The 18,513-nt window shown below is 43.2% G+C and overlaps 2 protein-coding genes across 3 annotated transcripts; one reads left to right on the top strand and one right to left on the bottom strand.

The window, feature by feature from the left end:
• Window positions 1–2,739: 2,739 nt before the first annotated feature.
• On the bottom strand, window positions 2,740–5,550 carry mbd4 (methyl-CpG binding domain protein 4). Its single transcript, XM_053425388.1, has 8 exons — window positions 5,410–5,550; window positions 5,122–5,302; window positions 4,081–4,814; window positions 3,916–3,981; window positions 3,660–3,794; window positions 3,423–3,572; window positions 3,151–3,254; window positions 2,740–3,063 (listed from the first exon to the last, which is right to left on the bottom strand). The coding sequence occupies exons 2-8, from the start codon at window positions 5,250–5,252 to the stop codon at window positions 2,989–2,991; spliced, it is 1,395 nt and encodes a 464-aa protein (XP_053281363.1). The 5' UTR covers window positions 5,253–5,302; window positions 5,410–5,550; the 3' UTR covers window positions 2,740–2,988.
• Window positions 5,551–5,978: 428 nt separating this feature from the next.
• On the top strand, window positions 5,979–18,394 carry ift122 (intraflagellar transport 122 homolog (Chlamydomonas)). Of its 2 annotated transcripts, none has more exons than XM_053425384.1 (29): window positions 5,979–6,123; window positions 6,955–7,021; window positions 7,104–7,185; window positions 7,269–7,347; window positions 7,430–7,506; window positions 7,605–7,671; window positions 7,763–7,909; window positions 8,634–8,709; window positions 9,333–9,524; window positions 9,696–9,834; window positions 10,139–10,341; window positions 10,723–10,860; window positions 11,117–11,281; window positions 11,426–11,623; window positions 11,846–11,986; window positions 12,203–12,256; window positions 12,491–12,652; window positions 13,362–13,528; window positions 14,211–14,382; window positions 14,908–15,010; window positions 15,304–15,444; window positions 15,568–15,665; window positions 16,143–16,243; window positions 16,628–16,793; window positions 16,914–17,031; window positions 17,187–17,312; window positions 17,795–17,871; window positions 17,970–18,134; window positions 18,261–18,394. In XM_053425384.1, the coding sequence occupies exons 1-29, from the start codon at window positions 6,080–6,082 to the stop codon at window positions 18,345–18,347; spliced, it is 3,552 nt and encodes a 1,183-aa protein (XP_053281359.1). In that variant the 5' UTR covers window positions 5,979–6,079; the 3' UTR covers window positions 18,348–18,394. The 2 variants fall into 2 exon arrangements, with proteins under 2 accessions (XP_053281359.1, XP_053281358.1); XM_053425383.1 differs by having other exon boundaries at window positions 15,565–15,665.
• Window positions 18,395–18,513: the final 119 nt, after the last annotated feature.

The raw sequence follows: 18,513 nt of genomic DNA, 5'->3' as shown, positions 1-18,513 counted from the left end.
GATCGCTGCACGGTGCCAGGCAGCCTTGGCGCAGCGCGGTGCTTCAGCCTCCGAAGTGACCAGCACAACGGTTTAATATGGGAATGGATGGGAGCCAGCTGTTATTTAAGGCTTGGCGCTGCGCTTCAGCGTCCGGTGTGAACCCGGCGTAAAGGCCGAATTATAGTCCGGTTGCACGCACGCACGCATGCACGCAAGACACGCAACACGCCCCTTTCGTGCCCTCTGCGGGCTTGCGTGCGTCCGCCAATTTTTCTAACTACACGACAAAACGACGCGAGCCTCACGCAGCCCGCAAGGCTTGTGATTGGTCTGCTTACTACATCCCGTCCGGAGTCTAGTTTCCGGTTTCATGCCCCACAATACGCGGAAATCACGGAAGATTTAGAAGAACGAATATGGACCAAATAGAAGAGCACTTTGCAGAAGAGATCCGAAAGTAAGACCACTTGTATAACCCGTCACTGACTGGCCGATTTGTCCGCCAGAAATAGGCTATGAGGAGCCGGAGTGGCGATGTAAATAAACAGTCGACGAAGAAGAAGACGTCTCTTCTTTGTGTGTTTTGTTTTTGAAATAAAACGTTACTCCGCCTAGGGTTCTGGCGGTGAATTGCGTTGCAACACGCGCAGCACGTTAGAGAAGTATAAACCAAAACGAGTCCGTCGATGCAGCTGCGTGGCCTTCCGCGGTTGCAGTCGCAGGACTATAATTCAGCCTTTAAGGCCAATGTATGCTTCTCTGTTTTGACGGACACGGACAGATAGGACCGCCTTCTCCAACGTGGAACGCCCTCTCCGGGCCTCTCCGCGGCTCCGCGGAGAGCTTTTCGTGCAGCTCTCATTTTTCTAACTACACGTCGAAATGGCGGAGAGCCCACGGATAACACTTGGCTGTGATTGGTCCACTAAAAACATAATTTCCGCCCAACGTCATTTCGGGACCTCTAACTTCCTGTTTCATTCCCTAAATCACAATAAACCTAAATCACAACTACGACTCTATGATTAATGTGACAAGTGTGCTAAGCCAGCGGCGTTGTCCGGCTGACGGTGGCTGGTTAGAGCACTTACAGCATGTGTGTACGGTCACATACGGTTAAAACCCGCTGACTTTAATCCCACGGCTCTCATGACACTGTTTCTCAAACACCGTCAGGTTAGAAGCAAACACTTGGTAGTAGCTAGTATCGGGTGTCCGTGCTGACTGTGTGTGGAAGCTGGGGGGGGGGGGAGCTAGCTGCCTCCGTGTAGCTTCAAGCTGTTGCAGCTGTTGAATTAGCAACGCAGTTTGGAAACAAGACCGGGGAACCGCTGCGCTAAGACACGATAACAAAAGCATTTTGACCCGCTGGGTGTCACTTTATTTCAGCAAAAACTGTCGCGTCATCAACATCATTTTTCTGTTGTCATCGTTCACTGTGTGTGAGGAGCCGGGAGGACGTAAATAAACCAGCGTGGACTTCTTCTATATACCTCATGAGGTAGGCTTCTCTAAGCTCGACTTCCGTTGCGCCAACTACTGTTCTGGCGGTGAATTGTTTTCGGAACAAAAAGGCTCGTAGAACTATAAATCAAAAAGTGTCCGTCCGCTTCGTCCGTCCGTCATTCCGCAACGGACTCGGAGAAGCATACTGAGGACTTTAGTAAATAACTCACAATGCGTTGCTTAGCATACGTCACATACTACGTTGCTCTGATTGGTTGTAGGTCTATCCAATTGAGCGAAGAGGAATTTTACTTCCTGGTCAGTTGAAACACGCCCCATAATCACAGCCCAATGGAGCGGTCTCAGACTCACATTCTGACTAGAATTGTGAGTCTGACAACGTCAGGCTAACTGTTTTGCTTTCTTTTTTTCTCATGATCTCCTTTATTTTTATTTTTACACTTCCAGGTGAATAACTCCTCTTTATTTTATTTTATTTTCATTTTCAATTCAAACTGTGAGAATGATACAGAACTGTAGCTCAGACGGGAAGGGCATGGGTTCCCTAACGGGAGATCCCTAATGAGATTTCCTTATGAGACGCTTTTGTGGAGTAAGGTTAGCCTGCCCTCAGGGGCCCCCTCATGTCCTGGGGCCCCAAGCAGTTGCCTGCCTTGCCTGTTCGCAAGCGGAGCCTCTGGAAGTTATTTAATCGGGTTAGGATGGAAGCAGCTCTCTCTCTCCCCTCAGGACCTGCTGATCTTTCCCTAATGCTCCGCACCATTAGCTGCACACACCTCATCCCAATCCTTTTTGCCCCATTAAGACCAGGCTCTGGTCCCAAAAGAGATCTACTGTTTCTTAGAAGGTCAATGTCCATGCTGGAAAAGCTCCTAGTAAAAATTTGTACAAACACACACACTGGTGTGGAAGCTATGGCAATGAAGATTGAAATTACCAGACTCCCTCTTTGTTAACAACCAACATTATTATAAACACCAAATAGAAAAGTTATCTTAAGAGGTTTCATTTGGTTGTCCAGTCTTTTTCTTCTGTTTGTCCACCAGAGAAGTTCAGTCTTTGTGTCTTTGTCCTGCAGGATTTAATTTCCCTCTTAAAGTTTGAGGTCTATTCACATTCAATCATAACACTGATCAAAATGACTGTATTGGTACAAGTTAGAGAATTAACCTTGACCTGCCTGTGCCAGTGTTTAGCAGTGGCAAGAGTTGACCAAGAGAAAGCTGCTGTGTGGACTTTAAGGTCAAGATGGAGTAACCAGAGACAATAATGAGACGTCTCCAGACCTCGTCTACATTTACGTTTATTGATAGTACAGGAATAACAGTTGAATAATTCTCTCATGAATCATATGAACTTTTAAAACACTTTATTACAAACTGGATAAAACTTTTTAAATAAGGTCTAACACTGATATCTCTATAGTATTATAAAATGACATAAACCTGAGCATAAACATGGTCATCATAATACTATGAGTATAGTTTATCATAATACTTCACATAACAGTAGTCTGTACAATTATTTGGACACTGTGCTTCAGATTCCAAGAGTTTCATGGTTCTCCCACAGCCAGGCGTGATATTTGTTTAACTTGTGATCTTTAGGTGTCACCTTGACATGAAAAAACAGAAAACAGAGATTATATTAATAAACATTAATTGAATCCACAGAGAGTATAACTGTTAGGATTATTCTCACCTGTCTCCACTCTTCCACACAGAAGATCCTGTAGGAGTCGTTGCCGTACTTCCCGATACCATGCAGCTCGATGGGGTAACGCCACTGCTTAGTTATATATTCATCTGCACAGGAGAAAATGGATTGTGACATTTCTCTGACCACTGGTATTTCCTCATATAATTTGGGCTAAAACCATACAATTCTGCTGATAAGACATATTAACACTACAATAATACAATAATGTGCTCAAACATGTGCATTTGTTTCCATTAGTGGACAAGCACATTCACCTGAGAAGCGTATGAGTGCTTTGGCTCTAAGCTCATAGAGGCCGAGTGGCTTCATAAGTTCAGACATCGGCTTCCAGTCGGCCTCCCTGGTCACCTCCGCTGACGGGTAACGCTCAAAGAACTGCCACAGCGCTGGAATAGCCATCTTGCCTGGAGAATTAAAAAAAAGTTAAATAACACACTTAGGTACAGGTTGGTTTGCCATCCTGTGTGTAATGGATGTAAGATGGTTCTTACCACTGGTCTTGTTTAGAAAGATGGTGGCCACCAGGAGCTTCCAGGGATCATGGAAAAGAGTTTCCTGAACAAGGTTGAATGGAGAACGAGGGGGTGTCCATTTCTTAAAGGCTTTCCTCCTGGGAGGACTGAGTCCTGAGTACGGATAGAGAACAAACGTGATTTGATTTCATAAATGTCAACGGTTAGACCCACATATACATATAAATAAGCTTCCTCTTTGCTTCTTGAATGAAAAAAATCATAACATTTTTACCATCTTTAAAGGATTTCCTGCTGAAATATGGGCTTGTTTTCCGGTTGTCTTCCGAGCTTTTGGACTCTAGGCAGACATAAAACCATTTTGTATGTACATGCAAACATATCAAATTGCAAAGTAAATAGAGGACACAAACACAGATGCATCACAGACTGTACTTACTATTCTGGGATTCTCTCACCGGTGTCGAGCTGACATCAGTGTCGGGTAACAACACCTCCTCTTCAACATCCTGATGACTGTCAGCATCAGTCTCCAGTTCAGAATTTAGCTTTTTCTCGCCTTCGCTGTGAATTTGCATCTCTTCATCACCTTTTTCCTCCTCTTTCTCATTCTCGCTCTCAGTGGCAGGTTCAACAGTCAGTGTCGGGACAGAAGGCTGCGAGTCTGTTTGCTCGTCCACCTGAACACTGGAAGTTATTTTCTGTTTGCTAGATGGAGCCAGTCGGAGCAGCTTCTCTCTCAGCCCGACTCTCTGAGGACTCCCCTGCATAATCACATCTTCCACTATTACTGAAGGTGCAGCTTGGATGCAGCACTCCACATTCTCATCAGTTTGATTTCCACACACTTCTGGTAAAATGTCAATATTAATATGGTTAACGTCATCTGATTTCCTAGCATTGTCTTCTTTAGTGCTTCTGCAGGGGGAAGTGGCTCTTTTAAATGTACTTGGAGGTGTATTCAGAATTTCCACTGCATCTTGCGTTGTCTCCTTCTGTTTTTTCTTTCTCCCCCTCGATTTAATTTGGGTGGGGAGTATTATTTGTGAAGCTGTGATGACATCACCTTGGGATGTGGTGAAATCAAAGAGGCTGATGTCCAAGCTCCCGTCTTCATTTTGTAGGAGGAAAGCGTGCAGGGATGACTTTGACCGGAACTTCTGCCCCTGGGGACTTAAACAACAATAAGATCAATTAGACGCTGCTCTCATTACACCTGCAATTCACATCTAGCACTGTAAGTACTTTACTTAGGAACTTTGGAGGTTAAGATTTATATCCATCATGCAGTATAATCAGAGCTTTGATATTAACATCATGGGGTCAGTCAGGGATCAAGTGATTAGATGACAAGTACCCAGAATAGCTTTTATACAAGTGTAACTAGAAGAATCAGTGCTGCTCACCCCAAATACTCATTAAGTTAGATTGTTTTTCTGTTTGATTACATACAAAGAGGATAACAAGAAAACAGATTCACCTTATTATGTAGACGTCCAGTTTGCCTGCTGTCTTGCCTGCTCTCCTCTGCCTCACCTCCCTGATCCAGCCAGGGGGCATCGTGGAAATGTGGCACGAATCATCTCTGTCCTTAAGACTCTGGTTGTTCATGTCGCCACTGGTCTCCAGCTGGATGCATTAAGAAAGGTGTGCTGTTGTTTCTGACCCAAATGAGGGAGGGGGGAGATGACAACCTGGAATTATTTACCACAACAACACAAACATGACATTTCTACACAGTGCAGTGTTACATAAAGTAGACAGGTACCTCCAGAGTATATCATAGATGCATCTTCTCACAGATGTGCAGGACAGATGTGGAGTCTGGTGTGTGTGTGTGGTCTGATTCCTCTGCGAAGCATTGCACGTCCACTTTCTGCAAACTCGTAACGTATTTTGCTTTACACACAGGAAGCAGCGAGGAGGTCCGAGCGACGTTGCCAGGTTGGTCGATTTTCCGCCACATTCTGGTAGTTTTTCTTTAATTATCATAATTTAACCAAATATGAACACACAGAACACATTTTTCAGATTCAGTGGGAATTTATTACACTTTGAAGTGCCTAACAAACATATACATGTCCACAAACTCCACCGTGAAACCATTCGATCCTTCTGCAGAAATAAACTGGGAATTGTGATGTTTTTCTTCTGTGTTTAAGTTCAACGCTATTAGTATCTCTACATCAAGTAGTACAAAGCAAACAGGAACTGCTAACAGCGAGTTCGTCCTGGTTTATTCTCCATAGCATGAAGTGGGCTGGGATTAAAATTGAGGGTTGAGCTACTTCTTATCTTTCAAACCTGGCAACGCAGGGACACGCGGCTGCGCAGTACGAGCGGGTCATGCAAACAGGGCTGAGCGTGAAGAACCGACGGTAAACCGACAGCAACCTGTTGGATAGAAGAGCCCGGGGTCGGGTCGGTTAAAGGTGGCGATGAGAGCTGTCCTAGCCTGGAAGGAAACTATTCGTGACCAGTGGTGAGAGCTTGTAACCGGAGGCTCACGCGCTCGCGACCCGCCGCCGGGGATGGGACGCGGCGCTGTGTGGTTGGCAACGGTGGTTGCTATGTAAACCTGTGTTAGCACGCTAGTTAGCATTAGCCCCTGAGCTACTTGAAGATAGACGACAGTGACAGTGATGCTGGAGTCGTTTTGTATTTCCTTTGTGTGTTAGTGCTAATGCAAGATATTTGTCCTCTCTATACTGTATAACGATAACTTTATTTTGAAATGGGATGTAACGTTAGGTCGGAGCTAACGCTAATGTTAAGCTAGCTATCGCTCGTTAACAGTTCCAGGTTGTTGCTGCACACCTTGGGTCCATGTGAATTATTGGGGTAACGTCATACAAACCTGTGTCAGTCCAGGATCAGAGTGACGACGTCATCAATTAATTATGTGCTTAAGAAAACATAATATAGTGCTATGACAGCAACTGAACAGAGCTGTGTTTTGTCTTTCCCTTAAAAGGGCAATAAACAATTACTACACTATAAACTAATAGATCATAACTCGGTAAGCTGACAATATATTTCCTTTAATACTTCGATTTGAGCCCTCAAGCTTATTTTCAAGTTTGATTATCATCTCTTTAAATAATTCCTTTAATTCTGTCCAAATTATTGGGAAACTTAACAATGTAAATTCAACAGTAACCATGCCATTGCAAAAGCACCTACTTACTTAGTGTAACCCCCTTTGCCAGAACATGACTTCAGGATGAATGGATCAGAAAAATTATTGTTGATCAACAAATCAAGTGATTGATTAATCTTCCTCAGCACAAATTCATTATTCTTTGTTTTGCAGCGTTTATGACCTTGCCTTCAAACCAGATGGCAGCCAAATCATCATTGCAGCAGGGCTGCGTGTCCTTGTAAGGCTTCCCTGTTCCCTTTGTCAATAGAAGACCCTTATGTTAAGACTATATCCATCATTATTGTGTTTATTTTTTGCAGGTTTATGATGCGGATGGAGCAATTATCCAGCCTTTGAAAGGACACAAAGACACAGTGTACTGTGTGGCCTATGCCAAAGATGGTACTCAACTGGCTTTTCGTTTATACACATTCTCCTTCACTAGTCATCACTGTAATCTTACTTGTTACTGTATTCTTCCCCAGGTAAAAGGTTTGCCTCTGGGTCAGCAGACAAAAGCATTATCATATGGACATCTAAGCTGGAGGGTATTTTAAAATACACGTAAGTATGACTTTTTATGTTAATGCTTCTGTCGTGTGTATTCCTCCAACCCTCACTTACTTTATCATGTCTTCATCTGCAGTCACAATGACTCTATCCAGTGTGTTGCCTACAACCCTGTCACTCACCAACTTGCCTCCTGCTCTTCTGGTGACTTTGGTGAGTTCACCAGTATTTAGTCTTGTACATAATAAACCATGAACCTGCTCATATGTTTAAAAAAACATGACATCTGAAAACCTTTTTTATATTTGTAGGTTTATGGTCACCAGAGCAAAAATCCGTGAACAAACATAAAGTCAGCAGCAAAATAACATGTTGTGGGTAAGTAAAGCTTTTAAGTCTAACTACCAGTGGTACATTGAATATGTTGAAGGGGTAGAAGGTTATGTTGAGGGGTTTCATTTGATTGCAGGTGGACAAACGATGGTCAGTACCTTGCCCTTGGCATGATGAATGGAGTCGTGAGCATACGAAACAAGAATGGAGAGGAGAAGGTTAAGATAGAGCGTCCGGGAGGCTCCTCCTCTCCCATCTGGTCCATATCCTGGAACCCTTCTAAGTAAGTAGAAAAATAAATTGATACCAAATCTCCAATAATCGGATGCCTCTCTCAGCCACATAAACTCTTCCACTATCCATCCATCTCACCACGATTTAACTGTAAGTGCGTAGTTTGTATTGGGCCAGCAGGTGGCAGTAGTCAATCAGGTTGTGGTCCTGATTGTTTCTGTGATGGAGAGTCTCATGATGATTTAGAGAGCTGTATATCTTCTTTGATGCTCTCTGCAGCCAAAGACCATTACAGTAGATTGCACGGCTTCAGAGAGTAGATCATACAGGAAGATGAAGGATGGGCAAGGTGAAGGGGTGAAGATGGCAGTGATGAGACACAATGACAAGATGCATCAGATATATTATTATCAATTGGCTACAGGAAATATAATCAGTCCTTAGGGTTTCAGTGTAATGCTCATGGATGTTTTGAGAGGGTGCATTTCTCTGAGCACAAGGGCTTGGGTGGATAAGTACATACATAGGGTTTCTGTATACAAAAATAATGAAAGTATTTAAATAAATGAATCTCTCCGTTGGTTTCCATTATTATAGAGAGGAGCTTAACCTTATGTCATTTGAGTAATTATCATCATTAGTCTTATCAATATGGAGGTTGGTGCTCGATGCTTTCATCAACACTGTCATCATTATCTGAACAACCAAAGTTTCTTTAGTACAGTATGTTGACAATGAGTATTTACACCTGTCATTTTCTTGTGTCTAAACAGGGACGAGCACAATGACATTCTGTCTGTGGCAGACTGGGGTCAGAAGCTCTCCTTCTATCAGCTTAGTGGAAAACAGGTGAATATCACAAGTCTTCACAAAATTCCTGAATCCATGTGCCTTTGTACAAACAGTTTGTTTTTGTCGTTATACACATAAACTCAATAATGCATTTTACTCTAATGTAATAAACTCCTTACACTATCACTTCAGACTGTTAGGTGGGGGATTAGATGACTAAAGGTCTCATTACATGGGGAATACAGATAGATAAATATATATTTGTAATGCTATCAGTCCATAATATATGCTATCACCTGCTATAGCCATAAGAAACAATCATTATTCAGGTCCTTCTATCTATCCCAAACATTGGAAACATTTACTGAGTTTAGATTTATGCTTCCTGTTGTATTAAGACTGTCAGAGTAGATTGAAACCATAACTGTACATTGGAAGTGATCCTGCTATGCTTTAATGGCCCCCCTCACTGCCTTACATTCCCTGTGGGCAGTAACATAATTATAGACAAATATGCACTGTTGATTACAACACCAGGAATTGTTCACAGTGAAAGAAAATACTATGAATTTTCAGGCACCCTTTTTTTTTGCTAGAGTGAGAAGAAACAGATGCACAGAGTTGCAGTGCAATAAATATGCTTGATTTACTCTTATTTTATTGTCCATTTTCTGTTTCAGATTGGAAAAGACAGGCCGCTCACCTATGACCCGTGTTGCGTCAGTTACTTTTCTAAGGGCGAATACATAGTCATGGGCGGTTCTGATAAACAGTCCTCCCTCTATACTAAAGATGGAGTGCGACTCGGCACCATTGGCGAGCAGAATTCCTGGGTGTGGACGTGCCGGGTGAAGCCTGACTCCAACTTTGTGGTGGGTCTACAGCTTGTGGAGCCGTATGTATAGAGAAGTTATACAACCTGTGCCAGTCAGACGATGTGTCCTGCAGGTGGCCCCTCAAGGTGCATCTCAGAACTGAAAACAGCAACGTCTTTCTTAGAGGTGTTAATAGGGTGTACTTCTACATTATCTTCTCTTCTGTAGGTCTTAGGCTGCCAGGATGGGACCATTGCCTGCTACCAACTTATCTTCAGTACAGTTCACGGCCTCTACAAGGATCGCTACGCGTATAGAGACGGCATGACCGATGTCATTGTCCAGCACCTCATCACAGAACAAAAAGGTACACCATTGTTTTTAACAATAGGAAATTCATAGAGGACTTATTTCAATGCAGTTGTTTTATTACTTTCATGTTATTATATCGGCCTCATCAACAGTCTTCCAATCACTGCTTTGTACGGGCAGACAGTCTGCTGTTTTTCAAATAACAGGTATCTCATTTTTGTGAAGTGAAAACTGATGAGATAGTTTGTGGAGAGAGTTTTGATGACAGAATCATTCAGTACTATGATTTTGCTTTTAATTAAAGCACCTTCATCCCACCTGACATGCCCACTCTCTCTTTCATCTCCTTCTTTCCCCAGTGAGGATCAAGTGCCGCGAGCTGGTGAAGAAGATCGCCATCTACAGAAACCGCCTCGCCATCCAGCTGCCTGAGAAGATCCTCATCTATGAGCTCTATTCAGACGACTCCTCAGACATGCACTACCGCATCAAGGAGAAAATATGCAGGAAGTTTGAATGCAACTTGCTGGTCGTCTGCTCCCAGCACATCATCCTGTGTCAGGTTAGTCAGAGAACAAGTACAACTTCCTTCATTATATTATTTTAATATTTAGTTTAACAACCAGTCTGTTTGTGTTTTGTTTTTTTCCTGAGATAATTTGACAACCATTTTCATATTTGTCAGGCCAAATTCTGACTTCTTGTTCTGATTAAAGTTGGTGAATTTAATGAATGGGAACATCCACAGTCTGGGGGTCTCTGTGTGTTTGTAAGGGGGCTGTTAGAGAGGAGGATCAGCCATTACAAAGACGTTATTTCAAGTTTCATGGTCACAGCTTTTAGACCATAAAAATGGTCTGTGCTCATATGGGCACTGCATGTCTAAGATTTATTGTGTTATATGTAACTGGTCTCGTTTTCCCCCCATTTCGCTCTCATGCAGGAGAAGCGGCTCCAGTGTCTGTCCTTCACCAGTGTCAGGGAGAAAGAATGGTTGATGGAGTCCCTAATTCGCTACATCAAAGTTATCGGTGGTTCTCCAGGCAGAGAGGGTCTTTTAGTTGGGCTGAAGAATGGAGCTGTGAGTATATTACACACATTAAGTACTTTAGATGACAGAAGATGACTTAGAAATTTCACAAGCTCGTGGTCTGGGAATTTGAACATAAAAGAAAACAACTTAATTCTTCAAGAAGATGAGATTTATTTATTTGAAGAAGGGACTGCAAGTCCTAAAAACATTCCTCAGTGTGTAAACATTTATCTGAACTAGATTTAACTAGCACTTTTAACATGTTCTATTCTGATCTTGTTCTGCTCGTGTTTTTTTTATGTAGATCCTGAAGATATTTGTGGACAACCCGTTTTCCATCACCCTGCTGAAGCTGTCCACTTCAGTGCGCTGCCTGGACATGAGCGCCTCCCGCAAAAAACTGGCTGTGGTGGACGAGCACAACACTCTGCTGGTCTACGACATCAACACTAAAGAGCTGCTTTTTCAGGTCAGCTGACAGAGCATTACATGTATGACTGAGGAGACTAACTTGGCAAAAGTCCCACTCCAGTAAAAAGTTTGAAACCACAATAAAACATTCCCTTTGTGCCCTTTTATATGATAAATACTGTCTCCTCTCTCTTCCCTGTAGGAGCCTAATGCTAACAGTGTTGCTTGGAACACCCAGTGTGAAGACATGTTGTGCTTCTCTGGCAGTGGGTACCTTAATATCAAGGCCAGCAATTTCCCAGTACACCAGCAGAAGATGCAGGGTTTTGTGGTCGGATACAATGGCTCGAAGATCTTTTGTCTCCATGTCTATTCCATGTCAGCAGTGGAGGTACCTCAGGTGTGTAGTATGTTGTCAGCCTGTCCTAGGCTGAGGAAAATGACCGTGATACATGTGGTCATAATGTAGTAATGAGAGCATATGGTTGCTAGTACCACAACGAAGGGAACAACCTTTAAAGACTCATGTTCTATCATGGATTATTATTATTTTTCTGCTGATTTCACACACTGTTGATTTTGTAATAATTTGTGACAGTGGTGTTGTTGTTGTTCTTCCCAGTCAGCACCCATGCACCAGTACCTGGAGAGGAAGATGTTCAAGGAGGCCTATCAGATAGCCTGTCTGGGTGTGACAGACAGTGACTGGAGGGATTTAGCCACAGATGCCCTGGAGGGACTTGACTTTGACACAGCAAAGAAGGCAAGTCAGCCACATGCACACTGTTCTGACTCAGACCAGAGTCATCAACACATTCCTTTTAACTGATATCTTCACAGGGAAAACAAAATGTGTTCAAAATGTTCCTATTGAATCTTGGAGGCAAGATTTTAAAGAAGGAGCTTTTTACTACAAAAGAAAACACGAAAACCTGAAACTATTTGAGGCCAACTACTTCTTCTCCTTTCCTTTATACAGGCGTTCATTAGAATCAGAGACCTGCGATACCTGGAGCTCATCAATAGCATTGAGGTAAGAAATCCTTCAACATTGTGTAAAGTTCATATTTTCTGTTTGCTGATTTCTATTTTGGCTCAAGCTTATGTCCTCATCATTAGACACGGCTGAGAAGAGATGTGTCCCTATCAATCATGGAACTTGTATATTAACAGTGTTTCTAGACTGGGGCGGACCACCAAAATGTAATTTGTCACGTTTCCTTGATTAACCACAATGGATGCCAATGTTTTTGTTTATGATTTGCAGGAGAGGAAGAAGCGAGGTGAGGAATACAACGAGCTGTTCCTGGCAGACGTCTTTGCCTACCAGGGGAAATTCCATGAGGCAGCCAAGCTCTACAAACGTACTGACCACGAATCCAGAGCCCTGAGCATGTACACTGACCTGCGCATGTTCGAGTACGCCAAGGTGATGAAATCATGGATTGTTAACAACGCACATGTACAGCATATCTTTGTATCAATACAGACAGATAGACCTGGAAATGGAAAGCATTGTATGTTTTGAGGGATGTAGAACATGTGTTTTTCTTCATTATGCGCAGTTATGCCAAGTCGGGGCCCTGTGTTGTGTTCAAACGTCCCCCTTTACCATCTGTCTTTCATCTGCTCATACATCACTTCAATCTCCACATGCATCAACTGATCAGTGCACACACACTGTGTTTTTATTCACGTATTCCTGGTCAACACAACAATAACTTGCCCACACAGCCACAGTTTGAGATGAAGCAAAAATGGAGAGAAACAAGGCGACATGAGCACTTTGATGAGGGGGTCAGTTTGAGTTGAGACACATTCATGTTATATTATGTTTACATGTGGAGGAACACTTTGATCATGTGTGGCCATCTGGTCTCACTGGCTGTTTGTTTTAGATAGAAGGGACATCATAGGGAAAGGTGTTCCAAACGTTTTGCCTTGTTGGTTGACACTCTTCCTACTGTCTTAACCCTGAGGAAGTTTTTTGCTTAAACTGGACTTCTCCTGCTCTCCATCCCGATTGCCATTAGTATTCTAATTGAGATATTAACTGTTTGCATTACTCACTTATTTCCATTCCTTTTGAGGCTTTAAAGTTCTAACTTGTTTGGAACTGTGTTTTTTTCTGTTTTCAGGAGTTTGTCAAAACAACAGACCCAAAGAGCACTCGGATCCTGATGACCAAGCAGGCCGACTGGGCTAAGAGCAGCAAGGAGCCTCGGGCTGCAGCAGAGATGTACCTGTCAGCTGGAGAGCATCTCAAAGCCATTGACATCATCGGCGAACATGGCTGGGCAGACATGTAGGTGTCAATCACTGCATGAAACAGTCCTCTACTCTAAACTGAGAAAAGGCTATGTCTAAATGAATCCGACTTGCAAATGTCACCCAGGCTGCCATCGCTGAAGAGAAGATAGTGATATGAAGGTTCTTTGTGGTTGACCTTTATCCTTAGAAACATACATGTTCAGAGACATGGACCAAATGCTGTGGAGATAAGTGGAATTGCCAGTGTGATAGACACAGATTTAAACTCTAATCCAAGGTTGACGATTCTTCAAACATCACATACTCCTGATTCGACATGTTAATTTAAGTCGGAATGTTTGTTACATACATAGTAGCACAAGGAATCAATAACAAATATCCATAACATATACAACTCCCACTAGGAATTGGTATTAAAAGGTGTATTTGACCTGCTAATAGAAAACATGAATTACCTTTCTGATTACTCGGCAAACACTGCTGTTGTCTATTAAATCAGAACTCCCTACTCACTCCCCACACTCCCACTGTGGGTCAGCACTGAAACACTGAAGCTGACCACAGTCAGTCTTCAACCATCAGAATCAGATCGTGACCCTGACAGTTTTACATATTTTGGGGGACCAGAGCAAAGTCTGATACTGCATATCCCCTTTTTGTGATACATCTGCACACGTCCTCTCTGTGTGAACTCAATCCTCTCTCCTCTCATCCAGGCTGATCGATCTGGCTCGTAAGTTGAACAAGGCTGAGCGCGAGCCGCTGGGAAAATGTGCACTCTACTTCAAGAAGCTGAAGCACCATGGCTATGCCTCGGAGATCTATTCCAAGATGGGAGACTTGCAGGCTCTGATGCACCTGCATGTGGAAACCCGGCACTGGGAAGAGGTGAGACTCATTAAGCAACACAGCAGGGACAAAGGCTCAGGACATCATGACTTATATATATATAGCTTGTTCTGATCACACATAAATATAATGTGAACCATACAGGACTGTGCTAAATGATCTGCTGTGGTACTCAGAAATATGTGTCATAAACCACAAAGAAGTGTTGGGGCTTCTTCAGTTATCTAAGGGACTCCCAGAAAAGTAAAGTGAATTTGTTGAAGGAACCACAGCAGAATGCAAACAGTAAGATGATACAGCTGCCTGGTTTCCTTATACACCGACAAACTGAAACCATGCACATGATCCAGAGCTAATCATCCAGCTTTGTGTTTCTCTGAATCCAAGCCCACCGAGGGAGGTGAACAGCTGGTTCACCGAGTTCTAGTTCAAGTTGTGTGTCAAATCAACTTAGCTCTTACGCTAATCTTTGTTCCTAACTAATCAATAATATTAGAGCAAAGTTTTTCTGAATAATAATTGATGAATTAATTGTCCCTTTGTCTCCGTTTGCCCATTTCTCAGGCCTTCTCACTAGTGGAGAAAAATCCCCAATTCACAAGTGACGTCTTTGTGCCTTACGCCCAGTGGTTGGCTGAGAACGACCGATTCGAGGAGGCACAGAAAGGTGAGTCTGCGTCACTATGTTCAGGTTCACACTTGGTAAAACTTGGTCTTTTATTCATTAAGTACCAAGTGATCTTGCTGAATATACAAAGCAAAGAGCCTTTCCTTCTCCAAACAAACTGGGAACAACAGTGTAAAAATATCAGTACTACGATAATTATCACAAAAAGAAATCACACACAAAAGAACAGTTATATCAGGTTTCTTAGACTGCCACTTAAAATCCAGCCTTTATAATTTCTCAAGGTCACGTACCAAAACCCATTTATCACCACTCTGATTCTGTCATTCTAGCATTCCACAAGGCAGGGCGACAGAACGAAGCTGTGAAAGTCCTGGAGCAGCTTACCCACAATGCAGTGGTGGAGAACAGGTTCAATGATGCTGGGTACTACTACTGGATGCTGTCCATGCAGTGTCTGGACATCGCCAGAGGTAAGAGATGTCTTCAATGCACCGATAAACCATCTCCAACCATAATTCGTTTTTAGTGTAAAACTTGATGTATTAATTGTTCTGTTCTAATCATTTAGTAATTTCCTTGTTTGTTTGAAGCAGAAGATGAAAAGCAGAGGGATGAGATGCTGAAGAAGTTTGAGCATTTTCAGCATCTTGCTGAACTCTACCACGTCTATCGCTCTATTCAGCGTTACACGGTGAGAACACAACACTATGTCAAACTTAATCTTGCATAGAATTGACAGATAGCAGTTAGATAAGCCCTTTGTGTCACAGTAAAAACAGCTCACTTCCTGACCCCGATCCCCATTGTAACCAGCGGCTTGATTGATCATGATTATGACCTCATCAATAGTCGTCTTCAAGCCCTAACCTACTTATAAACAAGCGAAGCCTGGTCATGAGCTCTACATGGGGACCTGGCCAGTCTCAGTGTCCTCAGTTTGTTGTTGCAGCTTTCTGCTCGGATCTGGTCACAGCCCTGAAATACAGACGCATCGCTGTGATCCGAGCAGAGCAGGAAACTTCTATATCTCACTTTCACTCTCCAGGGCATGCACAATAGATTTGAACCATCTTCTCTTAGAATAAAGTGTTGTTAGTGATTGGTAGTGTGAGATACAATAAATGTTTAAAAACCCAGTCTAAATCTCTTCAACTGTTTTCATCTTCAGGATGAGCCCTTCAGCTCCCACATGCCAGAGACGCTCTTCAACATCTGCAGGTTCCTCCTGAACAACCTCACCAAGGACAAACCACGAGGCATCTCTGAAGTGTATCCTTCCATATGAGAATGTAGTTCTAACACTGTAAAAGATCGTTAGCAAATATGTTCAGAACATAGGACTGTGGAGCAAGTGGTGAAACAGAGCTAGAGGAAGGGAGAAAACAGAAGAATTGGCACCACAGCGGAAACCATGCTGCTGCTGAGAGAAGAAAACGGGTGATCATGGATTGGAGGATACGATGCCAGCAAGTGGCACATTCTCTGTTATTTAAACAAATACTCTGATTACTGAACTCTGTGCATATGTGTGCCTACACAAACACACAAAATAATATAGTCTCTCACAGTGGTATGAGGAAGGTAAGGGGTCTCACACATCCTATGTCCTAAGTCTCTTCCTCTTCCGTACATTTTCCTTGACCTAATCATCAGTAACACCTTGTATGCCTTGGTCAAGCAGAGTGAAAAACTGGGAGCATATAAACTTGCCAGGTATTGTTATGAGAAGCTCCAGGAGTTGTACATTCCCTCTCGCCTCCAGGACTCCATAGAGCTGGGCAGCATCAAAATCCGCTCTAAGCCTTTCCACGACAGTGAGGTGTGTAGAAGAGTTGGATGTCCACGTTGGTCTCAAACATTGTTCATAACTATTCTTTGAATATTAGAGGCCGTTAACCATTCATGTATTGGTTAATATTCCACCATGTGTTTACTGCAGGATCTGATTGAGGCCATGATGTGCTACCGCTGCTCCACCAACAACCCCCTGCTGAACAACCAGGGGAGTGTGTGCATCAACTGCAGGCAGCCTTTCATCTACTCAGCTTCTTCATATGGTCAGTAAAACCCCTTAAATTCAAGGATTTCATATTTTATTCTTTTATGGCTGTGTTGTTATGTTCTGATTTGTGAAACACTTTGTAACTTTCTTTTGAGAAGTTCTATATCGATATATTATCGGGTTTCTAATGAGATTCTCTTTTGTATACAGAGGTGCTGCCCCTGGTTCAGTTCTATCTGGAGGAGGGCATCAGTGATGAGGAGGCTGTGTCTCTTATTGACCTGGAGGTTCCTCAAATTGATGACAGGGATGCAAACCAGCCAGAGCTGGACAATGGTATCCTTTGACCGTCGATGTAACATAAATACACACAAAGTAACAGATGATTCACAGGCCTTGTATGAACTCTGCGGGACCAGAGTGTGTGTACCTCGGCCCTGACACACTGCAGATCTGTTCAGAATGAAGCATGTGACTCTCAATTGCCTTGTGACAGTTCTAAGAAGCTGTTTATTCTGCATTGGCCTCGATTCTGTGCTGGTGGGTAAGCTGTCAGAGCTAAGTCATCTTAGCTCTTGAGCTAATAGGGTTAGCGAGGCTCTCCTGTCTCATCTTAATGACACTAACCCTCTGAGAGCCGCAGCCACAGCACCTAGTGCAGGGATTAACCTGCATTAGCCGGCAGACACTCAAGGGCACTGAGGTCTGCTCTGTTCTCCTGTGTTAAAAATGTATAATTACAGAAAAAATACATAATGCAAGTACAAAAAACATGATGTTATATTGTTTGAAATTTGTTCTTTAACAACACCAATCAGAGATGCAGTCTTTGAGGCTGGATGAGGCTGCAGATGAAGCCGAGGACGACCCATTCACTGCCAAAATGAGCTTTGAGGTAAGTAAAAGACGAGGTGAATTATATTCCACCAAATGGACAAGGTGAAAGGACTCGTCCATATTAACACATGGATGTGTTTCTGTGTGTCCAAGCAGCAGGGGGGCTCGAGCTTTGTCCCCATCAAGGTGAGTCGCTCAGCGCTGCGCTCCATGAGCAGGAGGGACGTCCTGATCAAACGCTGGCCCAGGCCGCTCAAGTGGGAATACTTCCGCTCCCTGCTGCCAGATGTGAGCATCACCATGTGCCCCACCTGCTTCAAGGTACAGTATTTACAACATTCACAGCTCATTTGACCAGTTGTTCCTTCGCTGTCCTTTTTTTCTTACAGTAACACTGTTTTATTCTTGTTGCTCAACTGCTATAATTATGTGTCTGTTTCCTTGTAGATGTTTCACAGTGAGGACTACGAACTCCTGGTGCTTCAGCACAACTGCTGTCCGTACTGTCGCAGACCCATCGATGAACCAAACTGACCTCCCTACATCTACGGCAATTAATCTGTTATGTATATGGAGGGAGGGGGGGGGGGGGGGGGCAGAGTTTCTTGGCAGCACAGAGAGACTTAACAACAAGCATCTCTTTAAAACATTTCATATTTATGACTCCATGCTGATGAGGCATTGTCTTCGGGTTGCCCAT

This window comes from Pleuronectes platessa, chromosome 6 (assembly GCF_947347685.1).
Source record: "Pleuronectes platessa chromosome 6, fPlePla1.1, whole genome shotgun sequence".
NCBI lineage: Eukaryota > Metazoa > Chordata > Actinopteri > Pleuronectiformes > Pleuronectidae > Pleuronectes > Pleuronectes platessa.
The sequence above is the reverse complement of the archived record's forward strand: the minus strand, read 5'-3'. Positions and strand labels throughout refer to the sequence as shown.